We start from the raw sequence: 20237 nt of genomic DNA on the forward strand, positions 1-20237 counted from the left end.
GGAAAAAAAACAAACTGGAAGCTTTACCAAAGCTGGAGGAAAAGGAGAGAAAAAGTGAAGTGGTCGGGTACTTCCCTGAAGAGCCTTCCCCTTCCCCCCCCCCGCTCCAAAATAGCTCAAGGACAGCGCCGTAAGAAGGCCGTGTGGTTTATTTACACGGACACTCTACACTATTCACACATCCAGGCTTACTGCTGGCACCTGGCTGGTACCAGAATAAATCCCAGCTCCTACGGCCCGAGGCTTACGCACCAGTTAAGGTAGAAGATTAAGAGAAGATGTGGGGCAGGGCGCAGGCTTAACCTCCCACTCCTGACTGACCTACATCCAGCGGATGGCAGGGGAAGGGACACGGCCCCATGAGTAATGAGGCAGCTGTGGGTGGTCTGAAATCCTTCAAGTTCATTACCTGGCCCAAATCAAATTTTATATTTTTTTTAATATTTCCTTTTTGCAAAGAGCTCCAGCACAGGAAACCACCTGGCTGCCTCCTGACGGCATCACTGCTCCCATCTCTGCAAGCCCAAGCTAGAAACCAGGCCAAAAGGGAGCAGGGAAATCAGCTGAAAATATCAGCTGGGAAAAAAATAAATCAGTGGTGATTGTCACTAATGAGTCACTTGAGTGCTGGCTTAAAGATTACTCATGTCATTTGGCACCCTGTGCGGTATCTTGCAGGTGGGAGAGGGGGGAACTCGGTATCCCAGGATGGTCCCAGACCATGTCATGCTCAGCGCTGTCCCAGCAGTGAAAATCAAGCAAAATTAAAGCAAAAATTAAGACCTGAGGTTTTAAACATAAGCGTGAAGATGGCCACTCTGCGTATCCCCACCTGCCTGCACGGCTCTGCCACACACTGCCTGCAGGCTCTGCCCTCTCCCAGGCTATCTCGGGCAGAGGAAAGGCAGCTGCGAACACGTTTCTCACGACGCAGGGTCCCAGCAGTCAGTGTTTGGGGCTCTCCGGAGGATCTGGGCGTCTCTGCCAGGGCAGCCCCCACTAAAACCATCACCCAGCGCCAAAGACACCAGCTAGGCAAAGCAAACCCCCGCGGCTCGCCTGCGTGCCGTCTCCCGACACCCGATGGCAGCCCACGGACAACTCCTTCCCCCCGGTGCTATAAATACGAGCTGCCTGCGCGGCTGACGTCTCCCCTGGCAGCGCCTCGGCAAGGCGGCCCCCATGCACGTGTGACGGGAGCAGGGACACGCGGCCGGGCGTGCCCCCCGCCCCGACATCTGCCCTGGTGCTGCAAGAGCTTTGCAAAAACGAGGGGCTTCTGCAAAATGGGGGGGGCTTTTGCAGAATTGGGGGAGGGCTGCAATTTGAGGGGGGCTTTGGCAATATGGGGAGGACTTGCAAAATTGGGGGGGAGGAATGCAAAACTAGGGGGTGGGGAGGGGGTTTTGCAATGTAACACACAGGTGATAACACCGAGGAGAAGGCCCAACGTCCCCGCCGGGTGCCCGGGGTGCCAGCCCCGCGGTGCGGGGCTCGTGAGGGGCAAGCAGGGCTCGGTCCCGGTGGGAATCGCTGCCCATGGTTTCTCAGGGGCGAAGGGCCGCGTACCCCACGCACCCCCCCGCCACGGCCCGGCGCTGGCCTCCCAGCAGCGGCCTGGCGAGGGGAGGCCAGCGGCTCGCCCCACGCTCGGGTCCCGGCAGGGCCCCGCACCCACGCGGGTCCGGGCAGCCCTGTGGGCGCCTGCACCCCCCGGCGGGTGCAGAGCAGGGGGGGCGGCGGCGCAATGGGCGGTCGCCCCCTCGCGGCGGGGGTGTGTGTGGGGGAGCATCCCACCGCTGCCCCGCGAGGCGCCTCCCTCCGGCCCTGGGACTCACCGGCGTGGCGTGACCCGACCCGACCCGTCCCGTCCGGTGCGGTGCGGTGCGGTGCGGTGCGGTGCGATCCGGTCCGGTCCCGCGGCGGGTGGCGGCGGCCGCCCGCCCGCCTGGCGCTGCTCCTGCCGCAGCAGCCGACCTCTCGCGAGACTACGGAGCCGCCGCCGGCCCGGGCTACGGGGGGGGCGAGATCTCGCGAGAGCTGCCGCCGCCGCTGTCCAGGGTCCTGCTGCCGCCGGCGGATGAGGGGCGGGGTCGACGGGAGGGGGCGGGGCCTCTATGGGGTGGGAAGGGCTCCGTGGGGTGCAGCAGTGCCCCCCCGGGGCAGGGCAGGCCCCATGTTGGGCATGGGTACGGTAAGCCCTACGTGGGTAGGAGGAGACCCTCCAGGGGGCAGGGGCTCTGAGGGGACAGCCCCTGGCAGGGCAGGCAGGCCAGCCTGCCCGGGTCAGCACGGGCCACCCAAAGCCAGGAGGCTAAGGGGAGCCTGAAGGTCCTACCAGAAGCACCAAATTTAGGGGACCCCATGTCCACACACCGCTGTGCTCCATGCCAAGGTGCCACAGGGCCAGTGTCTGCCCACGCTGCTCTGCTCTCAGCTCCATGTCACAGCAGGCACACTGCCCAGCATTTGGGGACCGTTACTACTTTTTAAGCTGCCTTCTCCATCCTTTAACGAAGCACAGCGGAGCTGCGGCAGCAGGTAGCCCGGTCCCAGTCCCACTCCCAGGGCTGCTGGAGGAGCTGCCGTGCCACTGTTTTTCCCAGCTCTCAGCCATGCAGCTGCAGGGCTGCTCATCGGGACATCAAAAAGCCCACATCATTTTTTCCAAGAGCAGGTCTGAAGCTACCGTCCCCATCATCCTACCTATGTTTCCACGGCGGTCTGCCTCGCACCCAGAGCTGCTCCATGCCGTAATTAATGGCTTGCACAAAAGGCAGAGGATATGCTGATTGCTTTTGCCAGCAGTGCCGAGGTTGGGAGGCAAAGGGCAGGGAAAGGGACTGGATTGACTCACAGGTGGGTTAGGACAGGGGCAAAAAGCTCCTAAATGTGACATAAATCCCAAACCAGCCTGATGACTCCAAGCAAGGAGGAGGACTCCAGAGGCAGTGTCATTGCAAGGAGCCCTGTGCAATGGACTGAGAGCATGTTGGTGCAATGTCATGAACCTGGCTTTAGTGTCACCTTTAGTGACAACTAAATCACCCTGCCTTCCCAGGGCCCAGCCTCAAGCTTCAGCACACTATTGTGCTTTATTGGGCACAGAGGGTCAGCGAGGACAACGTCCCACCACAGGAGGTGTGAAGAGCAGGGCAGGGAAGCAGCTAAATCTCTCTTTACGCCAGCGAGCCCTGGTTGCCAAACACCCCCACCAGATGAACAGCATCGCTCGGTGGGGATGCTAGGAAGGAAACCTGGCAGAAACAGGGAAAGCGCCTATCTCACAGATGGTAAAAAGAAAGGAAGCAGGAAAATAAACGTGCCACAGATGACCCCATACCCGAGGGCCCAGCTGTCCACGCTACACCCCTTCTGGGGCTTGGACCCTGAGCTGTCGTTCCCTGCGGAGATGACACCCATGCATCCAGCCCCATCCCCTGCACGTCAGCAGGAAAGCAAAAGGAGAAGGGGACGTGGTTGTTGGATGCCCGCTCTCGCCAAGCGCCGTTGCTCGCCCACGTGTGAGACCTCACGGGGGTGCTCTGAGACTTGGAGTGCTGAGCTGGCCCTGCCTGCACCGCCCTGCCTGCAGGCATCCGTGCAGCCCGCAGGCACCGAGCGCCCCGGGGATCTGGGGCTGGCTACAAACCCCGGCCTCGCTCCCTGCGGAGGATTTCTTGGTAGACTCAGCTCAGGTCCAATTTCACCACAGATCAGCTGTGAAATCCCACCCTTGGGCCCAGGACCATGGGAACTGCTTTGCACCCCTTATTTCTTGTCTCTTGAGCTTTCTCTCACCTAGATGTGCTCCCTAGCTGCTTCTTTGTCTGCCTCAGGTCCCCCAGCACCTTCTCATTCAGGCTTTGGTGACAGCCAACTGCAGAGCTTCTCACCACATTTCCATCTGCCTGCAGGCTTTATAAGAAGAGATATTCAGAAATCAAATGGATGTGTGCTCCCCTTGCCCTTGGGGGATGGCTGGGGAGCCAATGGTTAACACAGGGCAGAGTAAGAGCCTTGTTGCCCAGTGCCCATCCCACACTACCTGAGCAGGGCCAACTGGAAAGGATGGTCAGGTTCAGCCAGGAGTTCAGATCAAGCAGATGGGTCCAAAGCCAAGCTATAAAGTCAATCTATAGGTCAGGTCCAGGGGTGGTGTTCAGAGCAGCAAGGACCAGGCATGAGAAGGGCTACAGCTGACCTAAAGACCAGCCATGACACAGCTCAGACTAGGGCTAAAACCCCTGGGCTGAGCTTAAATAGAGTTCCTGGGCCATGGGCAGGATGTGGGTGGGGGGTCCCAGGTGGGGCTGGTCAGGACCATTAGCGTTTATTAATGCCCTCAGGGCCCTTATAATGTCTCTCTGCTCAGTGTGTGGGAGCTTTGCTAAGGGGCTTGTCCTACAGAAGGGTTTTCCCCCTTTCTCTTACTTCCTGCCCACTCCAAATGAGGATTATCTTGAGCTCTGCTGTTTTCTGCTTATGGCAGAGACAAGGGGTTTCCCCTGCTGGCTCAGTTAGCAGGGAGCTGGTGCTACCCTAGGATGTTCTTAAGGTACCTCTGGCCTCTCAAGACAGCCCCTGCACCCTGGGGAGCCTGGGGTTGCACCCTCTGGGGGCTGGTCCTGGGAAGCAGCAGATCTCAGACCCTAATTAGGATGGGGGCAGGAGATTGCTGTGGCTGCAGCACTCCGGGGGTCCATCTGCATCTCACCTGGGGCTGCAATCAGCTTGGGCATCAGCCCACCGCCAAGTGCAATGTGATGAGCGCTTGAGACCTGAGCCGGACCGATGTGACGCAGAGATGGACGGTGGCACCAAGACTTTCCTTGTATCAGATGCTTTGACTTTCTGACCTGCTCCCATGCAGGGCCACCTTGGATGAAAGAAAATATGAAGAAGGTAGGTGGAGGAAAAGGGCTCAGGTTACTGCTCCTCTCCAGCTGCCCTGCTCTCTGTTAGGAATAGGTTTCTGGGTTTTTCTCCCCCTTCCCCAGGCTTGGCTGGGGCTGCTGTCAGCTCTGGCTCTGTGCCGTGCCCTGCAGCCCTCCTCCTTCTGCTCCTCTGCCAAATGACCCTTCCAGGCTCACACCTCCTGCAGGGTTGGGGCCAGGAAAGAGGGTCTCACAGAGATGGGGTACCCCCCTGGGATGGGACTGCCAGCCCTGTGGGATGCTGGCAGCCTGTGCAACTGGGACATGGGATGCTCAGAGGGAAACTGTAATGGGGAAAGGGAGGAAGAAACTGGTCCCCGGGTCCTGGTGTGACCAGAGTGGATGCTCAGGGAGGACAGGCAGACGATACACAGCGTGCAATTGCTTCATTCCTATTTTTTCTCCATTCCTGCCTTTACCATTTGCCTCTTCTCCATTTTAAACGACTCCCCATCCTCTTTCCCAGTGTTTTTTTCCCAGACGCCCCATGGCTGGGGCTGCCTGTGCTTTTGTACCCCCATCCCCGCTCTCCTCCCTCTCGCACCCTGCTGTTCACTGCGGCTGAGCTCATTTCAGCTAGTCCTTTGCTTGGAATAACCGATCCACTCTGTTGTCCTCCAACAAATAAGCTGACAGGCTAATGAATGGCTTTAGATGGTAATTAGCAATGGAGTTGCTAATAATGAATTTCATTTACATTTTAAGCATTGCAGAGGAAAAGCAAGACCCTGTCATTAATGCCCCCCCCCTCCGCGCCGCAGCCTTTGCCTTGCAGGGAGCGTGCCCTCCGCAGCCCTTTGAGGGATGCGGGAAAGGCTTGGCCAGGATCGCGCCTCATCTGCCTCCATTTCGGAGGCTGCAATAAGCAGACTTTGTTAAGCAGCAATTAGAGGCGAGGGGGAGAAGCTGCTGCCGCTTCCGTCATCCACAAAGGCGCCTCGATGCCACGAAAAATGGGCCACAGGAGGCAGAAGCTGGTTCTGGGCCAGGAAAGAAGGGCTGGATGGTTCATCCAGCACCAGGGGTTCATCCAGCTGCAGGCTCGGCACCGAGCAGCCCTGGCTTGCCTGGAGCCCTGGCGCTGCCAGCCCTCAGTAGCCACGTAACCCTCCCATGCTGCTGGCGGCTGTTTCTGCACCTGAATAACAACTCGGAGGGATTTCTCAGCGCCCTCAACGGCACACGCTCTGTGAATGGTTGCTAAAATCCATCCTGATTATTTTCCTAAGGTTATAGCATCTTTTGAAGGCAGCAGTTTTCCTGAGAGGCTTAATCTATCCCTGCCTGCCCGAGGAAGGAGCCAAGCGCCTTCTGCACAGATGCCACAAATAGTCATTGAGTGGAAAGTGGGGAAAATGATGTTGTTTTGTCTCAAATGAGCGAGGGATTCATGGCGGAAGCGCAGCGACTAGGCATGCTCGCTACTGCAGAGCGCCGGGTGGGACTTGGGGGATTCTCCAAGCCTGAATCCACCGCCAGTGCTGGGGGTGAGCCTGGGAGCGTCATGTGCCCTGCTTCGATTTCCCTCTTTGTGCCAAAGGGGCCTCGTGGGGTGTTAGCTGGATCAGGAAAAGATGTTCTCCAACCCCTTGGGTTTTCCAGCACAGTAGGAGCATCCCATCCCACATGGGTGAGACACCAGTGCTGTCCTCCCATTACCAGTGGATGCCCCCAGACCCATCGAGTGGCTGGACAGGGGGTGTCCCATAACCCCCCCATTTAGGGCAGCAGTACCCACAGAAAGCTGCTTTGGGGACCACAGGGATGAGAGGGTTTGCGCCAGCGGAGAGGGCATGGACGCATCCTGCCTTGCCACAGCCATCACCTCCACGGGCATTGGATCGATTGATTTATTTATGTATTTTTTCAAGCCCTGCTCGGAGTGAAAACAATCCAGGGGCCTCCAGAGGCCGATAAGATTTGACTGCAAGTCAATACTCGGCATGTCTTTCCACTGTGCAATGATCCCCCAGCCAGCAGGGCGGGAGGCTGGGGGTGCCGGGGGCAGGCAGGGGACAGGCAGGTGACAGGGGCAGGCAGAGGGCCAGCCTGGGGCAAGGACATCGCCTTGGCCCAAGGAAGGGGTTGGGGGCGGAAAGGGATGATCTTCTTGCCTGTAATAGGTATCTCCTGGGAGGTATCGCCAGGGGCTCAGGCAGTACATATGATGGTGACCCCTCAGCAGGCAGCTCCATGTTAGGGACACAGGGATGAGCTAGGGACAGGGTCTGGGAGAGCAGCGGGGAGAGGGAGGGAGGGGGAAGGCACAGTAGGGAGAGAAATCACCCGTGAAAACCAGCTCTGCCGTGACATCTGCTCCTTGGGGGTTTTTGGGATGGAGAGGTTTTCCTGCGGGGCCAGCCAGGGCTGAGGCTGTGGGGTATCGGGGGGAGCAGAGCCCTGGCACACTCGGTGCATGCCCCAGCCCCGCAGCCGGGTCCGGCTGTGGTGCCATCTGCCAGGATTTGTCTTGCCCGCGGGTCCCAGGGCTGAGTGAAGTAGCTTCTCTGATGGCTAATAAGGATCGAGCTCAGGCTGCTGGCTTTCCCAAAGGCATCCCCAGGTGCTGTGTGGCTGGGACTCCTTGTCCCTCCGGGGGATGCTGCAGGGGAGGCAGGCAGGCAGGCAGGCAGGCCGGGCAGCTGCCTGCACTCTGCTGACATTCGCAGTCAGCTGTTGGTGTCCTTGAGCGGAGCAAGCACCGAAAGAAGGGACCAGGTTCTCTTTAAGGGGGCAGGACTCCGGGAGCATCATGAAGGCAAGAGTGAGCTTCTCCCTCTGCTTTCCACCTTCCCTTCCCTGCCTGCTGCTTCCCTGCCTGAGTGCTGGCGGCCACCGGGGACCAGCGCTCCCTGCCCACCCCTTTGCCTTCCCTGGTGCTGGGCAGGGATGAAGGCAGGAGCTGGGTGCTGGGATGGGAGGCTGAGCGAGGGGAGGAGGAGGAGGGGAGGAAGGGGAGGGAGAGGGGGAGGATCTGCTAATTACACAGAACAGCTCTGGGGGCTGCTGAAGTCCAGAATGAAGCAAAGAGCAGCAGAAGCGAGTGCTGCAGTGGGAGCGGAGGAGCCCAAGCATCACCAAGAGCCAGAGCCGGCCGTTGTCCCCACCAGCAGCAATCGACTGCACCCAGGGGATCCTGCAGCCCAGTCCCCACTGGGGGACAGCCTCTGGCACAGCCACCGAGCCAGCTGCTGGCTCCTCCACAGCCAGCCCCGGGGGAGGAGAGGGGAAAGGGCTGGTGGTCCCGGGGTGCAGGGTTAAACTCAGCCCTCAGGGCAGCGGAGCCAGCTCTGCCATGGTCCCGGGGGGCTAGGAGCCTGAGCGGATCCACCAGGAAGGGGTGAAGGATGGCTGCCGAAGGAGGGAGAGCCAAGCCTGTTGTCCAGTCCAGGATGGAGAACTTCCGAAAGGTGAGGACATCGGAGGAGGAGAGCCCGTTGCCCTTCCCCAACCTGCCCCCTGACGTGGTGGAGATGAAAGTGAAGGAGGGCAGCAAGATCAGGAACCTGATGAACTTTGCCATGGCCCAGATGGAGCTGAAGGGCAGCCGGCAGATCGTCTTCAGCGGTTGCGGCAGAGCGGTCACCAAGACCATCACCTGCGTGGAGATCATGAAGAGGAAGCTGGGAGGTCTTCACCAGGTCACCAAGGTACGCTACAAAACCTTGCTGGAGGTTTGGGAGAACCAGGACCCGCTGCCCGGCAGCCCGGCGCAGAACCTGACCGTCCACAAGAATGTCCCCTCCATCTGCATCCTGCTCTCCCGAGACCCCTTGGATCCCAACCAGACGGGCTACCAGCCCCCGGAGCCCCAGCACCCCCCCGGGCTGGGGATGCAGCTCGGCGAGGCAGGAGAAGACACGTCGGGCTCCTCTGCCAAGGGGCTGAAGCGGCCCCTGCCACCTCCCTGCGAGGAGCTGCTGACCAAGAAGTTGCAGGTACAGGTACCTGACAGCCCGAGGGGTTCAGGGACCACCGACTGCCAGCCAGACCACCACCACTGATCCCACCACCTCCTGCCCCGACCAGCCAGGAACATGCCCACTATATAGGCAGGAGATTGTACGCTGGAGAAACTCCGGGTTTTTTTTAGCTGCTTTGCTGTGGATAAAGGCAGGGTGAAGCCTGTGCCATGCTTGCTCCAGGGTCACCGGTGTGCTGCAAGCTCCCCCCCCCTCATCTCAACTCGCCGCCGCTGCTCCAGCTGAGCCCCGTGCATGGGGACTTGCTGCTGGGGGGGGCACCTTGTCCCCAGATTTGGGGTGAGGTTTAAAGGGTTAAACCCACCAGCTTTTGGTTATGGACCGAAGCAGGAAAGGATGTGTTGGAGGGAGCTGCTGACCCCGCGTTTGGCCACCCAGGGACAATGCCACATTTCTGCAGTGACTCCCACAGAGCCAGAGCACCTATTGCCTTTCCCCGAGGGGTGCCCGGACCGGGGAAGGCGGCTGCACATCATCACTCCCCATTGCGATGTCTCAGCCATCAGGAGAGATGGTTTTGCCCCAAGCCTGTTGGAGTAATATCTTCATTACCAAAACCACTGCCACTCTGCCCGGCGAGGAGCTGTCAGGTTTATTAATGCCGGGCTCAGCACCCCGCGGCGCCGTGATTCATCCTGGATAAAACACACAAACAAGCAGAAGGGTCGCTCCCTCCCTGTGCCCGTGGAGCCGCGCACTGCGCTGCCTGCCTGCGGGACAGCAGAGGAAAATAAAACAACCCTTCTTCTTCTTTCTGCATCAGATATTCAGGTCTTTGCTCTCCTGGAGGTGTTTGTAGGGTCTGGAGCTGGGGTGAAGCCAGGGTGCTGGGAGCTGGGGGCAGTGGGAGTGTTACGTGGGTGGTTGTTGTGGCTGGATGCGGTGCCCAGTACAGGACAGGGAGGTTTTGGGGTTGTGGGCTTGGCTGCAGAGCCCTTGCCACGGGCTGGCTCCCTGGGAAAGCCCTTTGGAGCAAAATCCCTGCTTCTTTCAGGGGGTAAAGGGAAATGAATGGAAAATAAAAGCTCTTTAGAAATAGTTGAACTGCATCTATGGGAAAATGGGGGGATTGTCTTGGTTGCCGACAGCAGCACAGATCAGCACAGCGAGGGCTGCTGCCGATCCAGGACAAGGGAATCCCAGCCAAACCCTGTCCCTTGGTGGAACGGGACCCTGTGTGCCCTGGCATCAGCCTGGCCCCCGCCGGCACGACAGAGCCCGGCAAAGCCCCTGTGCCAGCCCCCCCAGCCAGCACAGCGGGGACAGGGGCGATGCGGGGAGGGCAGGGGACGGGTTGTAGGAGGCCATGCAAGTCCCAATCCACCTGGGTCCCCTTGAGCCAGCCCAGGCAGCCCCTGGGGGCACTGCGGGATGAATTAAGTTGGTATTAACGAGCGCACCCATCCCAAAAGCCAGTCGGGAGGGAAGCTCCGGTTGCAGCCGCGTTATCTCCCCACTTCGCTCCCGCTCTCCAGGGATGGCGAGCATCCCCTCTTTTGTCAAGGGCTTGCTTGGCAAGTGCTTTCCTTGGCTAGGAGCGGGAATGAAAGGAGACCAGGGGAGCGAGGAGGAGGAAGCAGGGGTCTGTTTTGTTTGGCGATGACCTTGTTATCTCCCTCAGCAGGCAGCTGCTCCTCTGGGCCAGAGGCTCCTGCTTATCTGCCGTGCTGCAGATTGAGTCGCTTCACTTCTCTGCCGATGTGTAGGTTGAATATTAATTTCCAATTGTTATTTTGTTGTGATTATTTTTCGTGGGTTTGGGGCTGGGAAAGCTTTGGGCTCTGTCTCACCCAGTGATCGCTCTTCCCAGCCTCCTCTCTCCGGCACAGACACCATTCAGGTTCAACCCTCTGCCCCACACACGCATTGGAGCACCAGCTATGGGCTCCTACCCGACGTGTACTAAAAATCATGCTAATAAATAAAACCTTCGGTAACTGCTCTGGTCGGAGCCTAAAGACTGTTCACAGCCATGCAGCTGAGAACTAACAGCCCTTCGCCTCCCCACCCCTGCCCCGCTGCTGCCATCTTGCATTGCTCCCAGCAAGGAGAGGGAAAAAAACACTAATTTCTCCTTATTATTTTGTTAATGCACAAAATTATTTTTAATTGATTTTATATGCAGGCAATTTCGAATCTTGGAGGCAACAGGAGCCTGGGGATTTTGCACTCCTTGCTTTGCTGGCTGTCGACCAAGGATTTCCTGCACTGAGAAAATGGTTAAATAAAAAATAAATTTCTGTAACCCAAAATATGGAGCATTTAAAATAGTATGATGACATCTGGTTCCGCAGGGTCCTAAGGGGACATGGCAAGCGAAATTGTCACAATGCTCTCGTGCTGCACTGCCGGGGCAAAGCCCCAGGCGCCTGCAAAGAACCATTTTGGGGGTGATTTTGTGGCTGGGCCAGGCCTATCCTCCTGCTGGCACATGAGGCGATGGAGGCTGAGGGCAGCGCCCTGCAGTCAGGGTGTACAAGGTTTGGGGACAAGGCTGTGACGCAGGCTGCCTTCCTGGGTGCCACATCTGGCGCCAGGCCAGAGCCACAGAAAGGTGCGGAGAGCTGCTGGATACTGCAGCCAGAGCCAGGCTGGGTCCCATTTTCTCCTCACTAGGACGCAGCCTGGTGACTTTCCCTTGCCACCAGAGTCGGCAGCACGCAGTGATCACAAGCAGGGACAGGGACGTCCTCCCACTCTTCCCTGCGGCCCTGATCTGCGATGTGCGGCAGCCCACGCTGGTGCCATGCCTGCGTGAGCTCGGTTAACGGCCGACGGCAGGGAAACACCACAGCCACAACCCCTACAACCCACGGCGGCCCCGGCCGAGGCGGCCGAGGCTGCCAGCACCACCCCGCCCCCGCCACAAAATGGCGGCCGGCACCTCCCCGCGGGCGACGCTCTAAGCCCCGCCCCCTGCGGCCTTCCCGCCGTCAACGCGGCGGCGCGGTGTGTCCCCGCGGTGCCGCCGTAGCCGCCTCCCTCCCGCCCCTCCCCGCCCGCAGCGCGCGCGGCCCGGTGCCAGGAGCGAGCGGCGCGCGCCCCCGCTGCCCGGTGCTGCCTCCCCGCCGCCATGCTGGCCGCCGCCGCCGCGCTCCTCCGCCGCTGCGCCGTCTCCGGCCTCCGCGCCGCCGTCCGCCGGCCCGCCGGCCCCGCAGGTGAGCGGCCGCCCGCGTCCTGCCCGCCCGCTGCCGCCGCCGCCTGCCCCGACCCCACACCCCGGTTCGGCTCGGCCCGGAGGAGCTCGGCCCCGGCGGGGGTGGGAGGTGGCGGAGCCCGGCCGGCGGCGCCGTGTCCTTGCGGTGACCCGCCGGCGTCACTCGAGGGCAGGCCGCGCCTGCGGCCTAGTGCGCGCCGCCTCCGCCGGGCCCGGCCGCGGCCCCGCTCCCGCAGCCCCCGGTGACCGCCCCCCCCCCCCCCCCCCCACGCCGTTACCGGCCCCGCCGCCTCCTGGCGGGCGCCAGGTCCCTGCCCAGGGGCTGTAACGGGGGTGGGAGGCGGTGCTCTCCACGGGCCTCCCGCGAAGGTGACATTGACGGAGGTCGGCGGTGACCTCTGCAGCCGGGCGGCTCAGTCCCGGCCCCGGGGGGGCACCGAGCCGAGCCCCGGCCCCGGGGACGATCGGGGCGGGCAGCCCTACTCCAGCTGCTGGCCTCCTCCCGCTCTGCTTATTAACACCACGGTTAATAGGAGGAGGAAAAAAAGCAGCCCCAGGCAGCGCGGCGTGAATGCTGGCCGGGGCACCAGAGCTAAAATACAGGGACTGCAGAGAAGGCAGCGCCTGTGCATCTCACTAATAGCTAATTAACGGAGAGTCATCATGTCTGAAACGTGTGCGTGCCTCTCCTCTAGCGTGTGTGAATCAAGCAGTTGCCATAGGGAGTGTATTGCTGCATTTTATTAAAAATGCAGAGTAATGAGAGTGGTCGTTCAGCTGGCATGCTGGGATTTCTTGGATACTTCTTAAAGCCCTTTTTTTAAAATAAAAATCCGTTATAATTCTTTACTTGCAGTTCCTTTGTGCTCCTGCTGAACCCTGGCTGCTCGTGGCCCTTTGCTAACAAGCAGGCTCCGCGTTCTTCTTTTCCAAGGTCTTGTATTACAAACGTCCCGCTTAACACTTCTGACCCGACCCGCCTTTGCTGGTGGCCTCGGGGGCGGGGGTTGTGTTTCGGCAAACTGAACACGTTGGGTTCATCTCGTGAGTCTGTGGGTTTAGGTTTACGTTATACAATGCTGCAAAAAGTTCTGCAGGTGATGCAAATGCACCCCTGGGCTTCTCATTGCCAGCCTCGCCTTTTTCCGTAAATCAACGATCCTCTTGATGCGTGGTTTTCTTCTGTGCTCCTTAACAGGGAAAGCTGGCGAACTCTGTCACTTGGGGAAGCTTTATCATGTCTTTGTGTAATATTGGATGATTTTAGGCTTCTCAGAGCTTGTTGACTTCTCTTGAAAACGCACCTCTGCGAACATGGCTGCCCTTTGCTTCTTCCTTGCGTCGGGAATCTTCTCCACACGGGTGGGCTGGCATGGTTCGACTGTCACACACTCATCGTGTGTGTGTGACGGTGACCTTGGTGGACCCCACTGATGTGCGAGGCACCCAGCTGGCTCCTACAGCTTCTGCTTTGCCAGAGTGGCTCACAGGGTCTGGTCTCCAATGTAAAGATAGAAGCGTTACTGTGGAAAACAAGGGGTGGTAAAGAAACGTAATAGCAATTGAAAAATGCAGCTTGGAAATCTAGTGTTCAAATTCTTGTGGGTTTTTTTTTATAATTTTTCTTCAGGATCCTTTTTGTGTAACCAGGTTGTTCCTTTGTGTAAGACTAGAGGGACTTACGGTTTTGTTGAGGCGCCTCAGTGGAAAGAGACTTTAGTTTTTTGACTTAAAGGTGGCATGCGAGAACTTCAATCCAGGCTTTTCTGAAACTGAGATTTGCTATTTCTCTGTAGGATTTGCTTTGTGTTTAGGAAAAATATTCTGCCCCAAATGGTCAGCAACTGAGGGCTTTTCAGCAGCATCCTCTCACTCCCTGCCTGGGTGCAGGAGCATTTACAGAGGAGTGCTTTTGCTCTGAGCTTAGCTGTGCATGTAGTGTAGAAAGCAGGGTCAGAGATCTGTTTTGGAGCTGGGAAGAGGGTAGGGAACCTCCCTGTAGAACAGCAAAAGAGCATTGTAACTGTGGCTTGGCCTGTCCTTTACTCTTCCCTTACCTGGTTATGTAGGTAAAATAAATGAAAATGGTTTGGGAGGCATTGCATACCCCAGAATTGCAGCTGATGTGTCGGACCGTGTTAAATTTTGTTAAAAATCTGGATTGCGTTTGGATCGGTCTGCTGTTTGATGAGACTAAAGCTGTTTCTTGAAATTGTTGTGGTTCATTCCACTGTGTGTTCTGTAGAATTAGGATGCTGCTTCCCAGTATGCTGGTCACTAGGATCTTCAAAGTAGAAAAGTATATCTGGGGAGGATGCAAAAATACACCCCAGTTTGGGGGTTTCTTCTTTTATATAAATCTTGGTAGTTGCTCAGCATCCTAGCTTGAGAAAGAAAAAGTGACTGGCTGTGTCTGACTTCCTCCGAAGCGGAGCTTTGAACTGGCAAGGTGGTATGTGGTGTGTGGCCTCTCTGCAAACATCAGAGGAGTGAAGCTGCCGTCTGAGGCCAGGCTTGTGTCCTGCCGCTACGGCGGCCGCCGAGCGTTCGGGCTTGGCAGGGAGGATGCAGCACAGCTCTGGTGCGGGGGGAGCTGGCTGCACCCTGGGTTTTGGCGCCTTTTGCGAAACTCTTCCAACTTTTTGGGTTAAAAAAAGACAAGACCCACCAAAAAAAAAGCAATTTGTGGTGAAGAGTAGTGTTGAAGGAAGAGATGAGTTCATAATCATATTGGCCTAATTTGTCCATTGGAGTACAGCCCACTTTGGTGCTTTATTGATTATCAAATGTCAATGCAATCACAACCTTGAGACCCAGGAGTTTTACGCTGGATAGATGCAGAGACAGTGGTGATTTTTTTTTCTCCTTCAACCCGTCATTAGCCTTTGGCAGAAAGAGCTCTTGTCCGTTTGCTTTTGAGGGCCATTGCAGCTGAACTCGGGTCATTTTGCAGAGATTCCTAAAAGCACTTTAAAACAAGCCTTCGTCAGCTCTGGACTCGTGGTGGAATCAAAGACCTGCAGCTCGTTGCTACTGAGTCATCCATCAAAGTCAGTCTGTTGGTGGGGAAATCTGCTTTTCCTGGATTACGAAATCGGTTATGGAGCAATTTTGGGAGTAGGAAGTTACTCCAGAATAAACCAGTGTGTTCATCTTCAGTGGGTAACAGTATAACTGGTAGGATACAGGGGTTTATTTCTGGGAGGAATGCTACTGAAAAACTGGTTCACGTAGCTAAACTCGCTGCATGGGCAAGTCCTATGGTTTTGAGAAGGGTCGAATGTGGGGAACAGAACGATCGTGCCACTTTGGAGTGTCTGTGTTACGTTTCTCTCACTTGCTTGGCTCTGGGAAGAGGGAAAATTCCTGTATCTTGCAGAAACAGGGATCCCGGAAAACTTGTCTTAAGGAGTGCTTATACAGAATTGGGTTTTCTTTTGCATTTCCCCCCCTCATTAAACAGTTCTGCCCTGACCAAAGGCTCTGGGAGCGCTTTGGAAGTCTGATGTAGAACAGAAAATAGACACTTTGCCACAAAACAACCAACCGGTATTTAATAAGCTGTATTCGCCCAGTGCTTGTCCAGGCTGAGGGCTGATCCAGAGTGACTGTAGTGAGTGAAATAGGTACCTTATGGCTTTTGGTCTCTTGGTCAGGACTGAAGTACAGTTATTTTCTGTTTGCTCAAAGTCTCTTCCTTTCTTTTTGCGTTCAGCTGTACTGCATGCCCGCTGCTACTCTCATGGGTCACAAGAATCAGATGAAGAATTTGATGCTCGCTGGGTGACGTATTTCAACAAGCCAGATATTGATGCCTGGGAGCTCAGGAAAGGTATGTTGAGTGAAAAGGGGAGAGTGACACGGAGTAAATATAACTGCTTTGCCATAGTTTTGTGACCAGAAATAAGAACTTGTTTTCACTTCACTATTGGAGAGCACAAATAGTGAAAACTGGGAGTTTGGTGCGGGAGAACAGTCCTGTAAATACCCAGCTGGGGGAAGGCGCTCTGTGGGTCTGACTTGTTCTGCGTTACCTGGCTGCTCCGCCTGTGCCGTGGTTGGCGGGCTGCTGTTTGCTCAGCGCTCAGCCCGGTGCAGCAGGTGGTGGCACCTCGCCAAGCAGACACAGGGCTGGGGGGGAACCACGGCACGGAGCATTAGGGAGTGGGGGTCCGCGGTGCTGGGAGTCCAGGCTTTGTGAGTTTTAGTGCCCCAGGACTCACATTTTAACACTTGGGTGGGAGGGAGAGAAATGTTTGCTCTGAGGAAAGTGTTTGAGCTCAGCTGTTGCCTAGTCTGTAACCACACACATTTTTCTTTGGACTTTGACTCAATGGCTTGGCCATAACTCACTGTAGACTGTTTGCCAGTTCCATTAAACCACCCCAATTAGGCCTTAAAAATGTGTGTGCATAACAGACAGAGGGATCATTCCAGCATCACCTGGATGGGTAGGTGTTGGGCCCTTCCCTTGGGAGGGAGGGGAAGGGAATAGGCAGTAGCTCGAGGTCTAGTTTCATTACGCCCGTAGGAGTGAAGTCGTTTGGATTTGTTAGTGATTCCATAACTGATGTGCTGTGGCACAGACACTGACTCCTTTCGGGAGCATGGCTGAAACTGGCCCACTGGGATTTCATGAAATTTATTTAAAATCTTAGAATCTACAGTAGTGAGCAACAGTGAGAGAGAGAAGAGCAAAAGAAAACCCTTGGCTCTGTGTGTGTGTGTCCCCAAAATAGCAGTGAAAATAGTGTTCAGCTTCTAATGGCGACTGGTGCTGTGATAATAGTTAATTCTTCCGTGAGGTGGAGCAAAATAATGCTCAGCAGGTTCCTTTTGGTAGCATGATGAGCTGATGCCAAGTTCTTCTTGGTATTTCCTTATGTTCACAGGCATAAACACGCTTGTGGGTTATGACCTGGTTCCGGAACCAAAAATCATTGACGCCGCTCTGAGGGCGTGCAGACGGTTAAATGACTTTGCCAGTGCTGTCCGCATCTTGGAGGTTGTAAAGGTGAGTGGAGTGGCAGCCTGGGCTGCAGCGGCTGCCTTCGCGCTGCCCAGAGCCCGGCAGCAGCGGAGTCTTCTTGGCTTACGGTTAGTGGGGCAAAGGGAAACCGCTGTTGCCTGCTGCCAGCATCAGTAGCTTTATTATGGGCGTGGGTTTGGTGGCTTGAAATAATTGTTTAGGGGTGAGAGTGCTCAACAGCACAGCTTCAGGTATAACGTTCTTACGTTCATATTTTCCTTTCCTGATGCTGACTCTGATGGGAAAGTCTTTAAGGATTTCCCTCCCCCCCTTTTTTTTTTTTTTTTTTAAATAAGCATTGTGAGAAGTATTTCAAGCGAAGGCCGGTTACTGGCTCCTCACAGGGCTGAGTACTGAGCTGGCTGGGAGTAGTGACTTGGGAAGCTGCATAGGCTTGAAAAACAACATAAACCAGCACCTTGAAACTTGAGCCAAGCCTTCTCTTAACAGGGGGTTAAAGTGGGTGGGGGTGGAGGCAGGAGGTCTGTGTCAGTCGGGGAAGCCAGCAGCTATGTTCTTCTGGCTGTGTTTTACCACTGGTGAGGACTGGGGTGGAGGTCTCTGCCGCTAGCTGTCCAATACACTTGCTGCAAACTTCAGTCCACAGTCAGCTGCTTCTCTGTTTGCCATTTGGGCTTTCTGCATTCCTCTGTAGAACTGGAACTCTTTCAGTAGTTTTAGAGACATTAAGACAAATGGAAGAATCTTCGTATGTTTTCCTTATCTCTCTTTTTTTTTTTTTTTTTTTTTTTTTCCTCTCCCCTCCCCGTCCTTTTGTCCCCACCATCTAGGGGACAACTTGGTTTATCAGAACTTGGGGACAAGGATATGCTCCACCTGGAGCTCCACCTAAATATTACTCAAGGGGTGATGTTTCCCCCTGATTTCTAAGCAAGTTTTCTCCTAGGTCTGCCCCTAGAGACCTAAAAGCTGATTTTATTTTTCCCGATTTACTGCTTAGGTATCATTTTCATTCCATTTCTTGAGGTGTAAAGCGGTCATTGGGCTGCTTTGCAAAGCTTCCCTCCTTGAAGGAGCTTGGCTTGGCCTTTAGCTGTGCGGTGTGACACACGTGTCACAGGTCACATCAGCCTGATGTTAAGTGAGGGAAAGGTGTCAGAGTAACCTGCAAATCCCCGAGAGGGGAGTTCAGCGTTATTCTGGGGTGCTTTGCAGCCACGGTTGATTGGTGGGAGGACTTCCCAGTATAGTTTACGCGATGCTCAGGTAAAGCTGGGCCGTGCTCTCCCGTCCGGCGGGAGCTACCCTCAGGAGCGGCAGGTGGATCAGGCCACGGACCCTTTTGTGAACACACGTCATGATTGCAAACCTGACCTTGGCTACAGCTCGCTGTCGAAATAACACCGTTCCTTTTCATTTAGGACAAGGCAGGACCTCACAAGGAAATCTATCCTTACGTTATCCAGGAACTTAGACCAACTTTGAGTGAACTGGGAATCTCCACTCCAGAGGAACTGGGCCTGGACAAAGCATAAACCTTACTGGTAAGGGATGCTGTTGCTTCTGAGACTCTTGGCATGGGATTCCTGTACCGTAAGACTCTCCTGGCAAAGACAGAGTCCTCTTCCTTGCCTTCATGGGTCTGTGAAAGGCTGTAAAGTTCAAGCTTGTGACGTCATTCTCCAAATAGCTCTTTAACTATGTGTCTCCTTGAAAAGGAGCGAACTCTTTTCAATGAAGGCTTAAAAAAAGAACGGAGCAGTTGCTTGAGAAGGGATGGGGTGGTTGGCAACCCTACCCGACCTCCCAGAAACTTCTAGATAGCAGTTGCCGAGACAACGGGTGTTGCAGCACTTCATTGGCAGCGTGTCGACCTTTGCTCCTCATCCTCTTGTCCCCCACAAGCATTTTTAGCCAGTGGCAGGATCATTTCCAGTGGCAATGCGTGAAGTTTCGTTTCATCGTCACAGTCTGGCCAATGTGGAAAACCGGAGGCACTAATTACTAGCTTGTGCTAGAAAACGGGCCCCACGGGTGGTAGTCGCTCAACAACACTGAAGTTTCTTGACGTTACACTTAAAATAGCGTCTTTTTCTGTAATGAAACGCTGCTTTGGAGGGCCCCTTGCTCACAGACTAAACAGACCCGCTGTAGCATAGCCTGAGCTTAACTGATCTGTGCAGGCAGCTGTAACGGAGACGGGTGGATCTCCGTCAGAAATGCCAGCCTCACATGTGAGCTGCAGCGCTCTAAGCAGCAGCTTCTCCGGTTAATGAGAGTCTCTTGTTAAGTATAGGCAAGGCCTAACGTGCTCTAATCCCAGACTAAAATTAAGCCCTAAGTAAAGATCCTCATGGAAGTGAAGTTACGTAGAGGCAGTCTTTTAATTCTGTTTCTTCAGGAGATGGCCAGTGTCATACACTTTTATTTTTTTTTTCTTTTTTTTCTTTTTTTTTTTTAAATAATGTGCTTAGAATAGAGGTATCGTGTGTCAAGACTACCAGTAATGCTTAATTCTGGATCTTTTAAGTCCATACCCTCCTTGCCCTGGGATATGATGTCTTGGTGCAAGGGGGGCACTAAAACAGCTGTGCTGGGGATGCAGTAGCTGCAGTTGGGAGCTGAGTAGGATTAAACCAGGCTTTGAGTGTAAAAGGGAGCAATGGAAATAACTCGTGTGAGACCCCAGGCAAACTTTGTGGAGATACTGGGCTGCTGCTTTAATGGCTTTTCTGTTCTTTTCTGTTCCAGGTGCGTTACTCGAGCATTTTACTGATGCTACTTGATTGTACACAGTCGCCTGGAGACACAAATGTTAAAATATTACCTTATTTGAAATAACTTCTTCCTTTATTGAGTCACAATGTCTGTGATGTGAAGTTGGACCTAATAAAGGAAAACCTGGTTTGACTGATGGGATAGCGGCGGCTTGCGTGATTATTTCATTTTTCTTTTACGGGGAAAAGGAAGAAACAAACTAAACGTGCTCTCCCACGAGGAGAGCTCGTACGTCCTTATTTGCCGGGCGGAGCGTATGCCCGAGCACCGGCTCCGCCTTCGGGAAGGGACAGGTCAGGGCCTGGCTGGAGGGCAGGGTGCCCCCCCTGCGCACGGCGGGCGGGAGGAGCAGCAGGAGCGCTGCCAGGGCTGCCCCCGCCCTCGGCGGAGCG

General features: G+C 55.7%; 2 protein-coding genes across 2 annotated transcripts; both read left to right on the forward strand.

Annotated features, from left to right (window-relative positions):
• The first annotated feature begins 8284 nt into the window (after positions 1-8284).
• RPP25 (ribonuclease P/MRP subunit p25) lies at positions 8285-8941 on the forward strand. Its single transcript, XM_009950137.1, has one exon. The coding sequence runs from the start codon at positions 8285-8287 to the stop codon at positions 8939-8941; it is 657 nt and encodes a 218-aa protein (XP_009948439.1).
• A 3052-nt stretch (positions 8942-11993) lies between these two features.
• On the forward strand, positions 11994-19988 carry COX5A (cytochrome c oxidase subunit 5A). The gene is made up of 5 exons (XM_086471665.1): positions 11994-12078; positions 15793-15909; positions 16970-17091; positions 18489-18611; positions 19819-19988. Exons 1-4 carry the CDS (start codon positions 11994-11996, stop codon positions 18600-18602), a joined length of 438 nt encoding a protein of 145 aa, XP_086327791.1. The 3' UTR covers positions 18603-18611; positions 19819-19988.
• Positions 19989-20237: the final 249 nt, after the last annotated feature.

The sequence above is a fragment of the Leptosomus discolor genome, chromosome 11 (genome assembly GCF_034619465.1).
Source record: "Leptosomus discolor isolate bLepDis1 chromosome 11, bLepDis1.hap2, whole genome shotgun sequence".
Taxonomy (NCBI): Eukaryota; Metazoa; Chordata; class Aves; order Leptosomiformes; family Leptosomidae; genus Leptosomus; species Leptosomus discolor.

Excerpts from the sequence above, each read along its gene's own strand:
- RPP25 (XM_009950137.1), top strand. The coding sequence starts at position 8,285 with ATGGCTGCCGAAGGAGGGAGAGCCAAGCCTGTTGTCCAGTCCAGGATG.
- COX5A (XM_086471665.1), top strand. The coding sequence starts at position 11,994 with ATGCTGGCCGCCGCCGCCGCGCTCCTCCGCCGCTGCGCCGTCTCCGGC. Across the intron at positions 15,910-16,969 it reads TGCCTGGGAGCTCAGGAAAG|GCATAAACACGCTTGTGGGT; the intron begins GTATGTTGAGTG and ends TTATGTTCACAG. Across the intron at positions 17,092-18,488 it reads GCATCTTGGAGGTTGTAAAG|GACAAGGCAGGACCTCACAA; the intron begins GTGAGTGGAGTG and ends CTTTTCATTTAG.